Source organism: Polistes canadensis, unplaced genomic scaffold (genome assembly GCF_001313835.1).
Source record: "Polistes canadensis isolate GaletaPanama2010 unplaced genomic scaffold, ASM131383v1 scaffold_59, whole genome shotgun sequence".
In the NCBI taxonomy this organism is placed as follows: Eukaryota; Metazoa; Arthropoda; class Insecta; order Hymenoptera; family Vespidae; genus Polistes; species Polistes canadensis.
The window spans coordinates 184,421-199,289 of record NW_014569606.1 but is presented as its reverse complement, the minus strand read 5'-3'; the positions used below and the strand labels follow the sequence as shown (position 1 = coordinate 199,289).

The following is a 14,869-nucleotide window of genomic DNA, read 5'->3' as shown; positions in this document are numbered from 1 at the left end:
AAATTATTTCGTTTCATCGATACCGCAAAATCGTACAAAATATAATACACCTGGACTAACAAAATGAAATTTTAATAAATGTAAAAATCTCATGGCTAAGGCAAAGTATGTATTACAATATTAAAAAAAGAAAAATAAGAGAAATTATTACATGAGAATTGTAAAAGTATATAAAAACGTATCCGGAAGTTTCCGAAAGATAATATTATCATCCTTCCATTGAAATGAGAAACGAGAAAGACACCCACCACTCTGTGCGACTATGTAACTGATAATAATATCGTTAAAAATATTCAGTTTGTCGCGAGATCTCCTTCGTGTGCCAAGTTCTTGACGTTAAAGGATAAAAAAAGAAAATAATATAAAACAAAAATGAGGTTTTTATTCTTGTTCCTCGTTTTCTATTTATTTGGTCACACCTATTCGAAGAAATTTTGTCGAACAATAACGTCGACATTTTCGAATAGAATAACTTTCGATTGTACAGAATTAAAGACTTTACGTGACTATTTGGAATCGGCACAAAGTAATACAACGAATATTAAAATTTATGGATCTAATTTAAATACTATCGAGGGGTGAGCGAGCATAAATTAATTTTAAAATTTAACAATGTTACAATTCTTGAAGGAAATAATTGTTTATAATAAATATATATATATTTTTTCTTTATTTTAACGAGAGAAGACAAACCTTCGTAAAATTTAGCGCAACTTTACGAGTTTTGGATCTACATGAAAATAATATCAAAGTATTAGAATCTCGAGCTTTCATAGGATTAGTAAATTTGAATGAACTAATACTATGGGGTAACCAGTTGACATGGATAATTGATGATTGGTTCGTAAACCTTTATAATCTTCGAACTCTCGACTTATCGTTCAATCAAATACAAACCATGGATTATAACGTCTTCCCGTTGCTTCCTTACTTGGAAAACTTTTACATCGATTATAATAACTTTCAAACTATAGACTATAACATGTTCGTTTATATGGGGAACTTGAAAAGAATTAGATTTGGTAAAAATCCTTGGAATTGGGGGTAAGTAGAAAATATAAAATGTACAAAAAAAGAAAAAAATGATCGTATTTCGATTTTTAAAAATAAACAAATTGTTTGTTAATGTAATTCCAGATATCGTGCCATGTTAACCTGGCAAATGGAGAACCAAAATGTTGATTACTCTAGCGAATGGGATGATTGGAATTGGATGAGCAACGCGATAAAAGATTGCATGGAAAGCGGTGAGGGTGAAATTCCGAATGATAGTGTAATCGATTGTGCTGTCAGGAAACTGTTGGACTTTACGTACGATACTTTGCACTTCTCTCCTATTGGATGGGCAAACGATGTTGGATGCGCTCCGGAAGCCAAGAGATTGATCAGCTGCGCAAGACCAAAGAATGTTACTCAAAACACGGATTATCAAACAATACGTATGATCCTTCAAGATTATAATAGAGTTTTACTTCCTATGATACGAGCACATAGTTCATTAAGTTATAATTCTAATTCTCAACTGTAATACTACGTCATAAATATATAATAAATTCACGTATATGAAGATGTAACTAAATATAATTAACAAAAAAAATGTTATCCGAATACTATATGAAAATCTATATTGTGATTGTCGTTAATTATTAAACTGTATAAATAATATTGAAATTTTTGATTAGTTTATATTTAAATAAATATTACAGTATTGTAAAACAATTTGTTATTTTAAATATCTCTACACATATATAATATTATTTAATTTCTTTGAAAAAATTTTCTGATATTATTAATTAATTAAAGATATATATATTATTACTGAATTATTATCGTTATAAAGTATATAATATTATTAATGTCCTCGTTGTATTTATATAAACAAACAAATATGTCACATGGTAAATTCTCCGAAAAGCTGTCCTCCCTCAACGAGCGAGAAGTAACGCACGAATGAAACTGTCTCGTTGTTTTGTATCGTTTACCCTCACCATCGTCACTTGTCGCAACGCAAGGTTTCTTTTTCTGCGCATGTTCCGTTCTTTTCTTCTTTTGCTCGCCAGTGGAAGATAATAAATGGTGGGGATACAAAAATTTTCGGAGAAGGGAGAGACAAAAATAAACACGTCTGCTCCGGGCATGTTTTTTCTTCTGTATGCAATGATTTGTTAACATATTGTCAGGGAAACGTCAATTTAAATGTATTAACCTTTAAATTAATTTCATCATTTGCGATCATACAATTTGTGAATTTTTCAACTTTAAGCATATTTAATAAAAATTAAACATTTTCTTACAGAGCTCATTCGTTTATCAATGTCCTGCTATAAAAGTGGTAGAAATTTAATACACGTTATATTTAAATACGTAAACCTTTATTTGTATATAATTATATAAATTTCTTACCTAAAATAGAATGTAGTTGTCAACCTGGAACTATCACAATCCTGACTCTCGACGGACGTCAAAGAAAGATTCGTACGTATTGGTATGAAACAATTAAATCTTTGAAGCAAAGAATTTCTTGCATCTATAAATCAGAAGGAAATCAAGATTGGTCACCAATAAGAATAAAATTATGGAGCGGTGGTTATTTTTTAGAAGATAATCGTACCTTGTCGGATTATAATTTAACATCTAAACATAAGATCATTATGCAATTACATTTTCTTAATAACTGTTACACATAGTATCGTTTCATAGAAACATTTATTATTCCATAATGTCTATTAAAAGAAATGAACAAGAACATTGAGATCATTTCTAACCATTTGGCTTTTATTCTTATCAATTTATAAAATATGTAACATAAATGTTAAGTATAAAGAAACTAAACGTTAATTTCTTATCCTATGCTAACGTTGTAAGTAAATTAAAGATTATTAGTTTCTCTACGATAAAACGAGTAGATACTTTATAATCTTTTACAATTAGCTTTTTAAAATAATATTATATATTATTATATATAATAATATTTTTATATATATGTATATATATATATATATAATTAAATAAAAGTCATTGTATACGTATGAAAAAAAAACATAAATAAAAAAGTTATTTTCATATTTTTAATATCTAATATTATAAAAGAAAAATAATAACTTTTTCTCTAGTTGGAAATTCCAACAATCTTTTTTATATATATATATATTTTTTTTTTATAATGATCTATTTTTTATATTATGTTATTTTTATGTTAAATGTGAATAACTTTAAACATATATGTCATATAAAACAATGATAGAGTATTTATGTTTCAATATAAATCTAACTTAAGATTCTTCTACGTAGATAATGATTAGAAGTAACGATTCTGTAAATACATTAGCGATTAATGTTAATAATAAAACACATTAACTATTACGGCTCACGCTAAAAGTGAATAACATTTGACCTGTACATTGTTTTAAATTCAATTAGATTCGTTACAAAGCGATGTCATTTAGAATATGTTTTTTTAAATGATTATTACAAACCCATCAAAGCGAATTTTATATAAAAAGTTTCTATATACTCATTGAATTTGATATCAAAGTTGATTATAATCAATATGGTATATAATTATTGTAACATTTCATTGGAAAGTTTAAAATTGTAAATGTAAACTTCAAAATCACGTGAAGTTTTCGTGCGAGTTATTATATATTTTATCAATTTAGAATCTCTAATGATTGTAGTTAATCGTTTTCAAAAATAATTTGGTTTCATTTGAACATTAATTTTGACTTATTTCTTTCGTAGATTTCTACGACGCGTATTACTGATTACGATTAAGAAATTAATAACTTCCATTAATAGAGGTATTGTACAATGGATTTATCAATGTATAAAACTGCGTTCCATCAAATTCCACAACGTTTTGTTGCGTGTAATCTTGTGCAATTTTCTGATTGCCTATAAAAAAAAATAAAATAATAATTAAAATAAATAATAATTAAAAAAAGATTAAATATTGAAATAATATTATAATTATATACATGAGTTTTGTGTGAAAAGTTTCTAATCTAACAGAAACTATTTTTTTGTCGATTAAACTTTGATTTGTTGTAAGAAAAAAGAAAGACAAAATCTTACCAGGATGATTTGTATACGATTTAGACAAGTAATGATACATTTTTAACGATGTCGAACTAATTGCTTTATTTTTCGAAGGCATTACTTCTCCATGATATTCAAAAAGTGTGGCATTTCCTTTGAAAATAGTTATCTATAATAAAAAAAAGAAATTATCTCTGGCAAATATCGTGATTTAGTATAACTCATTTAATCCGGCCAATGTTGGTACATTACACTAATTAATCAGGTGTCCGATTTTTATTTTTTTAGTTATCTATAAAAAAATTTATAATCTACGATATAACATTGCAGTAATTAAAATATTGATAATTAATACACGTTGAGAAATATTCGTTACTTATAAAAACTACCTAAACAGCGACTTTAGATTCCCTGAATCCTACCTCTTTTTTCCCTTTCACCACTCTCCCTCTCTCCCTTTCCTCATGGAAAGTTCCTGGAATTAATATGGTTGGAAAATACGAAGAAGTCCTCCCAAGGAATTAGATACATTTACGTATTTGCTATAACGTTACGCGTATTAAAAAAAAATCACGAGTAAGAGAAAAAAAAAGAAGTCAGTATTCTTGCTGGCGAGTTCTTTTTTTTTTCTTTTTTTAGCCTGTAGCCGAGAAAAAAAACCAGTGACGTGCTCGCCATAAAAAAGACTAATAATTGGACAATATTCTTATGTTTTTTCTTTTTTTTTTTTGTAGCCTTCACTTTGACATTTATTGTTAGATTTTTAATATTTCTGATTTAAACGTTTTATACACGCATATACTGCTGAACAAATGTATTATTAGTATAAATTAATGCAGAATAAAGAAAAGTAAAAAAAACAAAAAGACAAGTTGTATGTTAAATATTATTTTCAATATTAAAATTCTTTTTTTTAACTGTAAATCTATTTAAATTTTTACAAAAAATATTAAAGGAAAATTAAATCTTTAGCAATAAATCTAGGGAAGTTTTTAGATATAAAAATATGTAATTTATAATTCTCGTAATTATGAATTTATTTGTCGATCTTACCTTACAAATATATCCAGGAGTATCAACTGCTCTCCAACATTCAAAGGAGCACATTGCACCTAACTTTTCCTTAACCAAACTTTGTAATGCGATGACGTGAGCGGTACCTTTATTATTATTTTCCTCGTATACCTCTGGAAGTGCTTGAAGATAGTAATTCTTCGACAATAATGGCTTGAAACGAGCATTTCTACCAGTTGACGCAGCTTCATTTATACATTTCTGCCTCTCTAAGAGTTTAGATGCACAAATCGGTTTCGCCCAACGAATTTCCCAACCTTCTTGCTCTACAATGCTATTGCGTTCTATTGTTACCAAAAATATAACATACGTATGAAATTTAGAAATTAAACGTAAATAGTTACGTAATAAATTAAACATCAAATAAAATATTTAAAAATAAAAAAGAAATATTAAAATACTTCTATTTATTTTATCAGTATTTTCAAACATTTTGAGTCAATATTTTGTAAAATAGATGATCAATATATATATATGTATATGTTACCGGAATAGTGGGAAATCTGGCAATGTTAGCAATTCCCCGGCATTGCCCTCAATGCGAAGCGTTTTTTGACAACGTAGGAAGCAGAAGAATTGTTACGGACTTTTCCTAAGTATTGGACATAATACTTATAATAGAACACCAAATGCTATTTAGGCAATATTGAAAAGAATACATTATCGGATAACAGGCGCGCGCACACACACACACGAAAACGAGCATGGAGCGGATTTTTGAGACTGTGCGTGCCGCTAAACTATGCGCACTTGTAGAAACTGGAACTTACTCTATGCCGGTGTTTTATTATGTAGGGTATTGTAGTAGAAGATTATCTTACGTTTAGACCGATATTCATAGAGATTACCATGGAAAATCTGTATCTTTTGTTCCTTATCGTAACGGAAGATAAGCGGGTTTAGAACAAAATGTTTTATATCTGTTTTTTTTTACTTTAACGATTTCTCATTTGTCATTCAACAGAATATCTAACAATAAGAAATCTGAGAGATATGAATAAATTTCCTACGTTGTCAAAAAACATTTTGCATTGAGGGCAATGCCAGGGAATTGCTAACATTGCCAGATTTCCCACTATTCCGGTAACATATATAATGTTTAGTAAAATTACCGCAATTTTTACATCACGTTTAAAAGATTTTGAGTTTATATATATTTTTTTATATATTTTTATATATTTAAATTTTATAAAGAGATACACAAAAATTTGACTCACGCGACATTATATCCATTACTATTTGTGCGGCTTGTCGTGATTCGTAATGTATAAACGCAAAATGATTGATTTTTTTCAACTTCAAAATAGGTATATTCGTTGATTTTTGAAATATTTCCTTGATCTTCTGTTGCGGCATATTCAAAGATAGATTCCTTACAAATAAAGCTGTTACCTGTGCATAATTAATAATTGTCAAATTAGACAATTTTCTAAATTTATTTTATTAGGCGCCATATTTTTTATTTCAAATTTACTTTACAAAAAAATGGCGGATGACCGTAGAAGGTAAAATTTATTGAATTACAAAATGAATATTTTTAAAAATTTAATTTTAATTATAAAAAAAGAATAAGAAAAAAAAATATTAATTTTTTTATTCGAATATATATTTTATGCACATACTAGAGTGAAAAATCATTTTTTTGACGAAAAAAGAAACATTTTAGGAACCAGTTACGAAAGTTCCAAATGCCGCGAAATTCAAGGTGGTTCTTCACGACTTTTTCGTATGCGCTCGATTTATTAGATAAAAAAAGAATAAAAAACTTACAGTTTGCATGATTTCTTCATCGATCGGATCGCCGGGTTCAGGATCGGCCCAATCAACAGCAATTTCATGTTCCCAAAGCATAACTCTACCGGGTATAAGTTTTCTTCGTGCCATTGCAGCAGCACGGTGATCCTTGAATTCGACAAAAATAAATCCACGATTGAGTGATTTATCCGAAGCATTTGGATACAAATAAATATCGATGATCCCTTCGAGAAGTTTCGTTAATTCTTCCATAAACTCAGCTTTCGTTTTATTTTTGGGTACCCCGCCAAAGAAAAGTCGACAATTGTCGATCGATTTGACAACGCCAATACGATGTCCCGGTCGAATTTCATAACCGTCCAATTCCATGCATGCCTTTTTAGCAGTTTTCGAATCTTCGTAGAGAGCAAATGCGTAACCACGCGTTGATCCCGAAAAATCGAGCATTAATCTAAGTTCCATCAATCTGCCGGCCTTACTTAATATCGGCATTAATTCGTCCTCATAACAATCACGAGGAAGACGACCGACAAATACTTCCGCACCTTTTTCTCGTTCTTTCCCGTCGCGATAAATTTCTGGTGCGGATAATCGTCTTTGACCATTTTCCTGTACCAATTCGTAATTGGTATTTTTCAACATTTCCAATAACTTGGCGGTCAATCGACATTCACCATTAATTATTTCCTCCATCCTAATAAATTCCTAAATAAATTATTTTTCTACGATTTTGTATTATACTAATCAAAAACAGAAATCAAAAATGTAAACGTCGACTCTATAAAAGCAATCAAATTAACAAACCGAACGTTACTCGATTACTGGTTACTTCTTCGTTACTTTCTTCTCCCCCACCCATACCTCCTCCTACTCCTTAACTTAACCTCTCCATCTCTCTGTCATCTTTTTCAACCAATAAACTTGTATATCTTATGTTTCATACCAAACTCCGATAATCCTGCTTAAAACTTACTGTCCTTTTCTATCTCTTACAGACCAATCAAAACAAATGTACGATGATGTTTCTCGATTCATGCTCGTTTAAGCATCTGAAAGATGAAATTATCTATCCTAATGAGTGCGAGAAAGAAAGAAAGAATTTTGTAACGGTTCGCGAATTTGTCATCGACCGTTTTTCTTCGGGATCCAGACGTTCAGCTGTTTTCGGACAATAATTGAAATTTTCATTAGTGCACATTTACATTGTTCGATAACGATACGCATTACGATTGTATTTTAATTCATTTAATTATTGTACGCTTTTATTATGCTCAAATAATTTTAATTAAATGGAGAAAGGTTTTAGTTTTTAAAGAAATGTATTCATTTGTGTGGTTTATTATTGTTAGAAATAGTTATTATAGAAAATATGTTATCGTCTCGTGTAGTGTGTGGGTGGGTATGTTGGAGAGTTGGCTAATTATTTTGTAACATCAAACGTGATTGGTTCCTTCACAATGACCGTTACTTTAAGACATTTCTCGAATTATTTTTTTTTTCATTCCGTATTAAAGTTTTAGAACTGTTTATTCAATTCAAATAATTAACTTTAAATAAAAAATTATAATATAGAAGAAATTATATTTATATATATTAATTTTTTTAAAGATTATATATATTAATTGTTAGCAATAAATGTAGAAAATTTATTCGGGAAGTATCAGTTATTTCCGAGAGTCGATCGTGATTGATTCTTTTTACAATGATCGTTATTTAATGTCATAAAATTGTGATTAATTTGTCTTTTCAAATATTTGCATTAAATGAATATTTATAAAATATAACGATTATTATATTTTTTATATTATATAATATTTATAACGATTATATATTTTGCTAATGAGATTAATAATTAATCCGATACTACGATGCACGATTGAGGGTTCAATGGAGACCCAGCCACAAGGGATCACCATTGAAACATGGGTTTGTAGTGATAGATTTAGTAGATTATAAGCGCGGAACAATTTACTCTAGGACAAACGACCTCGACGATGATACTAGAAAATTTTATATTCATTGGAATATACCATTGGATGGGGTACATCTTTTTAGAACTCCTAATTTCGACTTTTCCCGGCAAACGATCATCTTCAAGAATAGTTGTATATATTATCTATCTAATCAATTTTTATTTTTTTTTCAACAATTCTATTTTATTCGTTTATTTCAAATTAATATTTTCTTCAATTTCATTCTTTTGATGAGAATTTGAAGAAAAAAATTTATGATTAATTTACTTTTTTGATTCATCAAAAAATGATTAATGAAACAAATTGGATCAATTCTTATCAAAAAATAATTTGTCTGCTTTTTTTTATTTTTTATTCTAATGTTTGTTTAATATTATTTTTATTTTTAAATAATTCTATACTTGGTAAAATCTCATGTTTTTATTCCACGCGTTTGTTTAAACGTAAATTATTTTCAACAAGATTTCTACGTGAACTCCATTTTGTTACATTGTAATGGCGGATAGTCTGAAGTTGTTTAGTACACTACATATATATAGGAGTATGATCTTTTTAATATCCTTAATGGCAGTTCTTAAGAACGATAAATTTCTTCTTCTTATTAGGTTAACGATAAATATCACTTTTTAAAATTTTATAAAAATGTAAAACAAAGGTCAGTCTATTTTTTTATTTTTAAGAAAAGTAATTGTGATGTTTTAAATTATTGAAGGGATAGGTAGCAGCACTTGTTGATACGATATCGATGAAAGTTCATGTCGATAAAACAGGACTTAGAAATATTTGTTGTAGACTATTGTTTAGTACTAAATTTTTGAATATTTTTATTGAGCTTAGATATTTCTTGAAACATTCTTGTGTACTTTAGTTATATAAAATAAAATTAATATAGATAATATAAAAACTTTATTGCAATGATAAAAATATGTATCTATAAAATTCATTTGAGATCCGTAGAAGATTTAGATATAAAAATTTCTTATGTACTATATACAAATATATTATGTAAACACTGCACGTTGCGATGAATGTTGCAGAACGTTTTGAAAATCAACGACTGGAATAACCATCAAAGGTTATCAAAATTGTGGTCTTTACCTTTGAAATCTTCTAATGAATTATATTTCACTTTTTCTGTTTCAGGTTGCATAGTAAGTAACTGTTTATAAAGATCTTTGTAATGTTTGAGTGCTTCGTCCATAACTTTACTGTTGTTATCTTGATGCATAGAAAAATTCTCAAGTAAATCACACATCTTGTTGCTTCTAGCGATATAACTTTCTAATTGATCTACCATAGTTAGTTCTTCTTTCAATGCTGCGTTTAACAAAGTAGCCTGGAAATATAATATGATAAAGAACCATATTAACGATGATGTGATGTTAGAATCATACATTATTTTTGCATACCTTCTTAGCTCTTTGCTGTAAAGTTTTTAAACGTTCCTCTAATAGTTCATATTCTTCTACGGTATATTGAACACTCTGGCATTTATCTTCATCTAACAACACATTTTTAGGTATAGAAATGTATTTCTTAACGATACTCTAAAAAGAAATCAAAGATATAGACTTCGCTACTTTTATAAAAACAAAAATAAAGGCTACAAATAACATAGAGTTATTCTAAAAAGAAATTAAAGATATAGTCTTCGTTACTTTTATAAAAACAAAAGTAAAAGCAACAAATAACTTTTTTTAAGTTACAGTTACCTCTATGAGTTTTAAATGCGGCATTGCACGTTCATTATAAGTTTGTATTAGCTTTTTTTTATTCTCCTTAAGCTCTTTTGACTCATCCTCATCACAATTGTATTTATCTTGCAAAGTTTGGCATAACTTATTACATGTTGATTCTATAGCTTCATAAACTACATTTTTCACTAAAAAAGAAGAAGAAACATATGGATATATTAAAAAAAGCTAAGGCATCGACAAGCGATTTGTATTTAGCAAAAATAAAAAGCTAGGATAAGTATAAATAATAAAATTGCAATTGAAAAAAAAAAGGAAAAAATAAAATAAAAATAAAAATCTCTACATTGTATCATGCTGGATAAGGGTAGAACAAATGGAGAAGGACATAAATATCAGAGGAATAATAAAATAAAATTTTTTATTTGAGAACAAAGCTGAATTTTAGCAAAAGAAAGAAAAATAAAAAGGAAAGTTAGTTTCAAAATTCAGTCGATGGTGTAATGCGTTTGGTGAAATTATTTCAAGCGTTGGACGAGTGTGACTCTAGTCATGATCAAAACTACATGACCCAGAGTTCACTCGCCCAACGACTGAAACATCATAACCCTAAATGGAAAGAAAAGACTCTTGTCTATGTAAATATCTCGTTGTCGGATTAAACAGGGAACGAAATAAACAGCGGCAGCAAAACAGCTTCATCATCGTGGTAGTTCTCTTACGTGTTGCATTAACGGCTCTCGAGTGAAAGCCCAACAGCTGCATTTCGTATTCTTCCTCTTTGCGTTTTTCAAATTCGGTAGACGCCATATCATTGTATTCATTCGAAATATGCATTACAATTTTATGCGATTATCTTTACGAGCACTTGTTATTCTTAATGACTGTTTTATTTTTTCTTCTTCCTTCTTTTTTATTCCTTTCTTTCTTTCTTCTAAAGAACAACCTCCTCTTCCAACGACCAGACACCTTGACGTCCGTTGACAAACGAAGATGGCGTCCTCTCTGCTTGCGCGTACAGAAGCGTCCTTTGTTCTCGTCGTTCCTCGACGCATCCGGTTTGATCCAACGCTCGTGGTGGGGTTTAGGACCGCTACGAGATGCCGACCAATCATGTTTTAGCTAAATAAAACTATGGAATTCCGTCTCTCGATATATAAGAATAATCCAATTTTAATGGCAAACTAATTATTTTTTTATACATAAGATTAACTTCATTTGTTTTTAAATTTTATTGTAAATCATTATTTGTGTCTATATATATATATAAAAATCATAACAATTGGTTAAATGATTTTTTTAATGATTACAGAAAAAATTATTAGTTCGGTTGGTAACGTTGCAGGTTTGTCCTTAATACGATAGTTACAAAGTCCTTTCGTTAGATGTCGACACTAGATGTTTGCTTACGAGGCACGTTTCTATATATTTTTCGCTTCGAAGCATCAAGTTGTTCCCTGTCGATAAGCTATGAAATATTAGACTGAACAAATGTTTTTCAAACCACTGTCAGCAGCGTGAGATAATTAAACATTTCCAATAGGTATCTTCATATCTAAAAATGATTCATAAAATTACGATATACTTTTAAATGAAGGCTTTGTTTGTAGTTTAGAAGATACATACTTACAAGGAGTTGAATACTAAGCATTCACCTGGCGGATATACGAAATTCAAATATTTCTGTACCTTTAGTCTTATCAATTTTAAACACAAACGTTTCCTGTCTTTAAATTTTACTCTATACCCTCATCATTTCGTCAAAGTTCGTGAGCGGATTTTTTGTTTCCTCAGCGGTTAAAGAGAAAAATTATATTACAAATATAATCAATAGTTTGGGGTAACAAATTGTGGTAATTCCTAGTGGTTACAAAAATTCCTACAACTAGTTTCGCTTATATCAATAATCATGTGTGTGAAATTCATGTTTTTTATTTAAACTTATTTTCGGAATTTTCCGCTTTTTAACGTATTCGTAATCACTTTGGAATATTTTGTGCTTATACTTGTAAAGGACGATAAAACGATTGTATTTAATCATCGATTACGTAGACAATTATTTGGAATGATGATTACTTGGAAAAATTAATATGGCGTAAAATAAAAGAAGAATAAATATTCGAGGAAAGTTGTGGCTAGATTTCACAATGGATTTCTACGATCTTCTTTCTCGCGTAATAAATTTTTATTTAGAAAACAATGAGATGAAGAAAAAAAAAATAGGCCCGAAATAATTTGGTAATCGGATGCACGCATGGCCACAAATATGACATCAGACTTTTTTGTAGCACGGTTAGTCATTCGTAAGTCAAATTGTATCATCGAATATCGATGACGAGTGTATACGTTTCAAACAGCGGAAGTAAGATTCGTATTTCATATCCTATTTATTAATAGGCAAGCAATACATTAGTTGTAACAAATATATATGTTCGTTACGATTTATCAAGAATTGTATACAGGCAGTCAGGATAGAGATGATTTATTAATTTAGACAATTAAAGTCAGTTTTTTTCTGGTTTGCAGTTTTATTAACAATATTTCGGATTACGTCGATAAATAATGTTGAAAGTTTATTTTTAAATATATATAAGTGGGATAAGAAATCGTAGTTTTTATTTGCAACAAATGTTTGATATTTTATAACTTAATAAGTAATACTGTATAGTATTTTTTATATATTAATAATGTTTTAGTATTTTTTATATTTAAATAAAAAACTAATTTTGAATATTTTTTATTTAAATAAAAGACATGTTAATATTTTTGTATTAAATATTCCTACATTACTAATTGGTTAACCCAATAAAAGTTAAATATATATGTGTGAGAGAGTGGTTCTATTAATTAATTTTTATATTATAATTACTTAGAAATTTTTGACCCACTCTGTATTTTTAAATCTTTTAGTTTCGACGCGAGATTACAAATGAGGAGATAATTTGTCTTCTTTTTGTTTATTCTTCTTCTTCATTGAAACTCTCTTAAGGAAAACAGTTCAAATTTACGTCCGTAAATTTGCACCTAAGAAAATATCATTTCCACCTAAACTCGTTTAGCACATTCCAATTAGAAATATTAAATATGAAGTGAATGGATGATAGAAATGAAGAAGCTTGTACTTATTGTTAGCTAGCTAAACGTGCACGAATGCGTGTATATTACGCTTGTCACGTGCGTTCATTCCAATAACTCCACATTCACAACGCGAAGCTGGTGTTAGGTGGTATCGTCTAACGTGTTCGACTACATAGATCATAAGATTACAAAAACTGATTCATAATGCAACAATGTATAAAAAGAATTCTTTTACCGATGGATTTTTAATTTATCAAATGTATCAAAAAAGTAAAATATAAAGTTAAGAATTTTTCATTATTATTAATTATTATTATTATTTTATTTACATATTAGTTATGTTTATTCTTATTTTATTTTATTATTATTTATTCATATTTTTCTATGTTGAAAAATATTAATCCTAGCATAGAAATAATTCTTTATTCGGTCAAATTCATCTTTATTTAAAAGAAAAAAAACAAGTTCTTGTTCGTCGAGATCGGAAACTTTTCGACCTGCATTATATACACTTTTCTTATTTACTATAATTTTATTTCAAATTTATTCGACTATATTATTTGTTTATTCATATTTATAATATATACATATATTAATATAAAACGAACATATAATAATAAATTAGGAAAAGTATAGATAAGTTTTAATACAAAATCAAATGTAAAATTTGATTTTGGCGGTAATATGCATGGCTGCGCAATAGAGCAGCGCGTTTATCGCGCAATCGTAGTGCGCAGGTCCCCGTAAAAAGCCGGGGGCGCGATTCGCCGTCGTTCTTCGGATACCACGCGCGCCCGTTCTCTCAGTTTCTATTTAGTATCCACATCGAATCGGTGGATACGTGTTCGATTTCCCCTATTCAGTGTAATACCCTTCGGGACGCGATTTTGATTATACTCTTCCACGTTCGTGAAGTAAAAGTTAACGATTAATTACTCTTAAGGTAATCGTTTAACAAGAGACGAACGTAGGCCTGAGTTTTAGTGAAACGTTTTTTATTTTATATTTTTGCATTTTTTTTGTTGCATTAATTTAATCACAAGTGCCATTGTGTCGATCCTTTCTCTTTGTTATCTTAAAGAAATTTTATTATATTTTTTCTTTTTTTTGTTGACAAATAATTTCAATCAATTCGTCGTCATCGATTACAGTGATCCTTCATCTCAAGGAAAATTAAGATTAAAAGGATGCATATCCGAGTGATCGCTTTGATTACTTTACTCCTCGTCGTTCAAGGTTAGTTTATATAAATATCAT

The 14,869-nt window shown here is 28.9% G+C and overlaps 4 protein-coding genes across 6 annotated transcripts in view; 2 read left to right on the top strand and 2 right to left on the bottom strand.

The window, feature by feature from the left end:
- Nucleotides 1-39: 39 nt before the first annotated feature.
- Nucleotides 40-1,696, top strand: LOC106785919 (chaoptin-like). Of its 2 annotated transcripts, none has more exons than XM_014746752.1 (3): nt 40-578; nt 685-1,044; nt 1,138-1,696. In XM_014746752.1, the coding sequence occupies exons 1-3, from the start codon at nt 373-375 to the stop codon at nt 1,526-1,528; spliced, it is 957 nt and encodes a 318-aa protein (XP_014602238.1). In that variant the 5' UTR covers nt 40-372; the 3' UTR covers nt 1,529-1,696. The 2 variants fall into 2 exon arrangements, with proteins under 2 accessions (XP_014602238.1, XP_014602239.1); XM_014746753.1 differs by having other exon boundaries at nt 42-578; nt 688-1,044; nt 1,138-1,694.
- A 2,082-nt stretch (nt 1,697-3,778) lies between these two features.
- Nucleotides 3,779-7,560, bottom strand: LOC106785904 (RNA-binding protein 47-like). The gene is made up of 5 exons (XM_014746730.1): nt 6,883-7,560; nt 6,330-6,504; nt 5,092-5,396; nt 4,075-4,207; nt 3,779-3,894 (listed from the first exon to the last, which is right to left on the bottom strand). The coding sequence occupies exons 1-5, from the start codon at nt 7,558-7,560 to the stop codon at nt 3,779-3,781; spliced, it is 1,407 nt and encodes a 468-aa protein (XP_014602216.1).
- A 2,166-nt stretch (nt 7,561-9,726) lies between these two features.
- Nucleotides 9,727-11,567, bottom strand: LOC106785920 (protein MIS12 homolog). Its single transcript, XM_014746754.1, has 4 exons — nt 11,257-11,567; nt 10,553-10,722; nt 10,250-10,387; nt 9,727-10,176 (listed from the first exon to the last, which is right to left on the bottom strand). Exons 1-4 carry the CDS (start codon nt 11,369-11,371, stop codon nt 9,910-9,912), a joined length of 690 nt encoding a protein of 229 aa, XP_014602240.1. The 5' UTR covers nt 11,372-11,567; the 3' UTR covers nt 9,727-9,909.
- A 2,845-nt stretch (nt 11,568-14,412) lies between these two features.
- Nucleotides 14,413-14,869, top strand: part of LOC106785918 (protein amalgam-like) — a 72,993-nt gene continuing 72,536 nt past the window's right edge. The window contains exons 1-2 of one of the 2 annotated variants that reach the window (XM_014746751.1): nt 14,413-14,555; nt 14,764-14,848. In XM_014746751.1, the coding sequence (XP_014602237.1) occupies nt 14,800-14,848 (49 nt within the window). In that variant the 5' untranslated portion in view covers nt 14,413-14,555; nt 14,764-14,799. Of the gene's footprint in view, nt 14,849-14,869 lie in introns of both variants that reach the window. The other variant, XM_014746749.1, reaches the window with a different exon arrangement.

Coding starts and splice junctions, on each gene's coding strand:
- LOC106785919 (XM_014746752.1), top strand. CDS start 373: ATGAGGTTTTTATTCTTGTTCCTCGTTTTCTATTTATTTGGTCACACC. Junction 579..684: donor AATTTAAATACTATCGAGGG/GTGAGCGAGCAT, acceptor TTTTAACGAGAG/AAGACAAACCTTCGTAAAAT. Junction 1,045..1,137: donor AAAAATCCTTGGAATTGGGG/GTAAGTAGAAAA, acceptor ATGTAATTCCAG/ATATCGTGCCATGTTAACCT.
- LOC106785904 (XM_014746730.1), bottom strand. CDS start 7,560: ATGGAGGAAATAATTAATGGTGAATGTCGATTGACCGCCAAGTTATTG. Junction 4,208..5,091: donor CTCCTGGATATATTTGTAAG/GTAAGATCGACA, acceptor TTTTTATTATAG/ATAACTATTTTCAAAGGAAA. Junction 3,895..4,074: donor ATCGTATACAAATCATCCTG/GTAAGATTTTGT, acceptor TTTTTTTTATAG/GCAATCAGAAAATTGCACAA.
- LOC106785920 (XM_014746754.1), bottom strand. CDS start 11,371: ATGCATATTTCGAATGAATACAATGATATGGCGTCTACCGAATTTGAA. Junction 10,723..11,256: donor GAGAGCCGTTAATGCAACAC/GTAAGAGAACTA, acceptor CTTCTTTTTTAG/TGAAAAATGTAGTTTATGAA. Junction 10,388..10,552: donor CGCATTTAAAACTCATAGAG/GTAACTGTAACT, acceptor ATTTCTTTTTAG/AGTATCGTTAAGAAATACAT.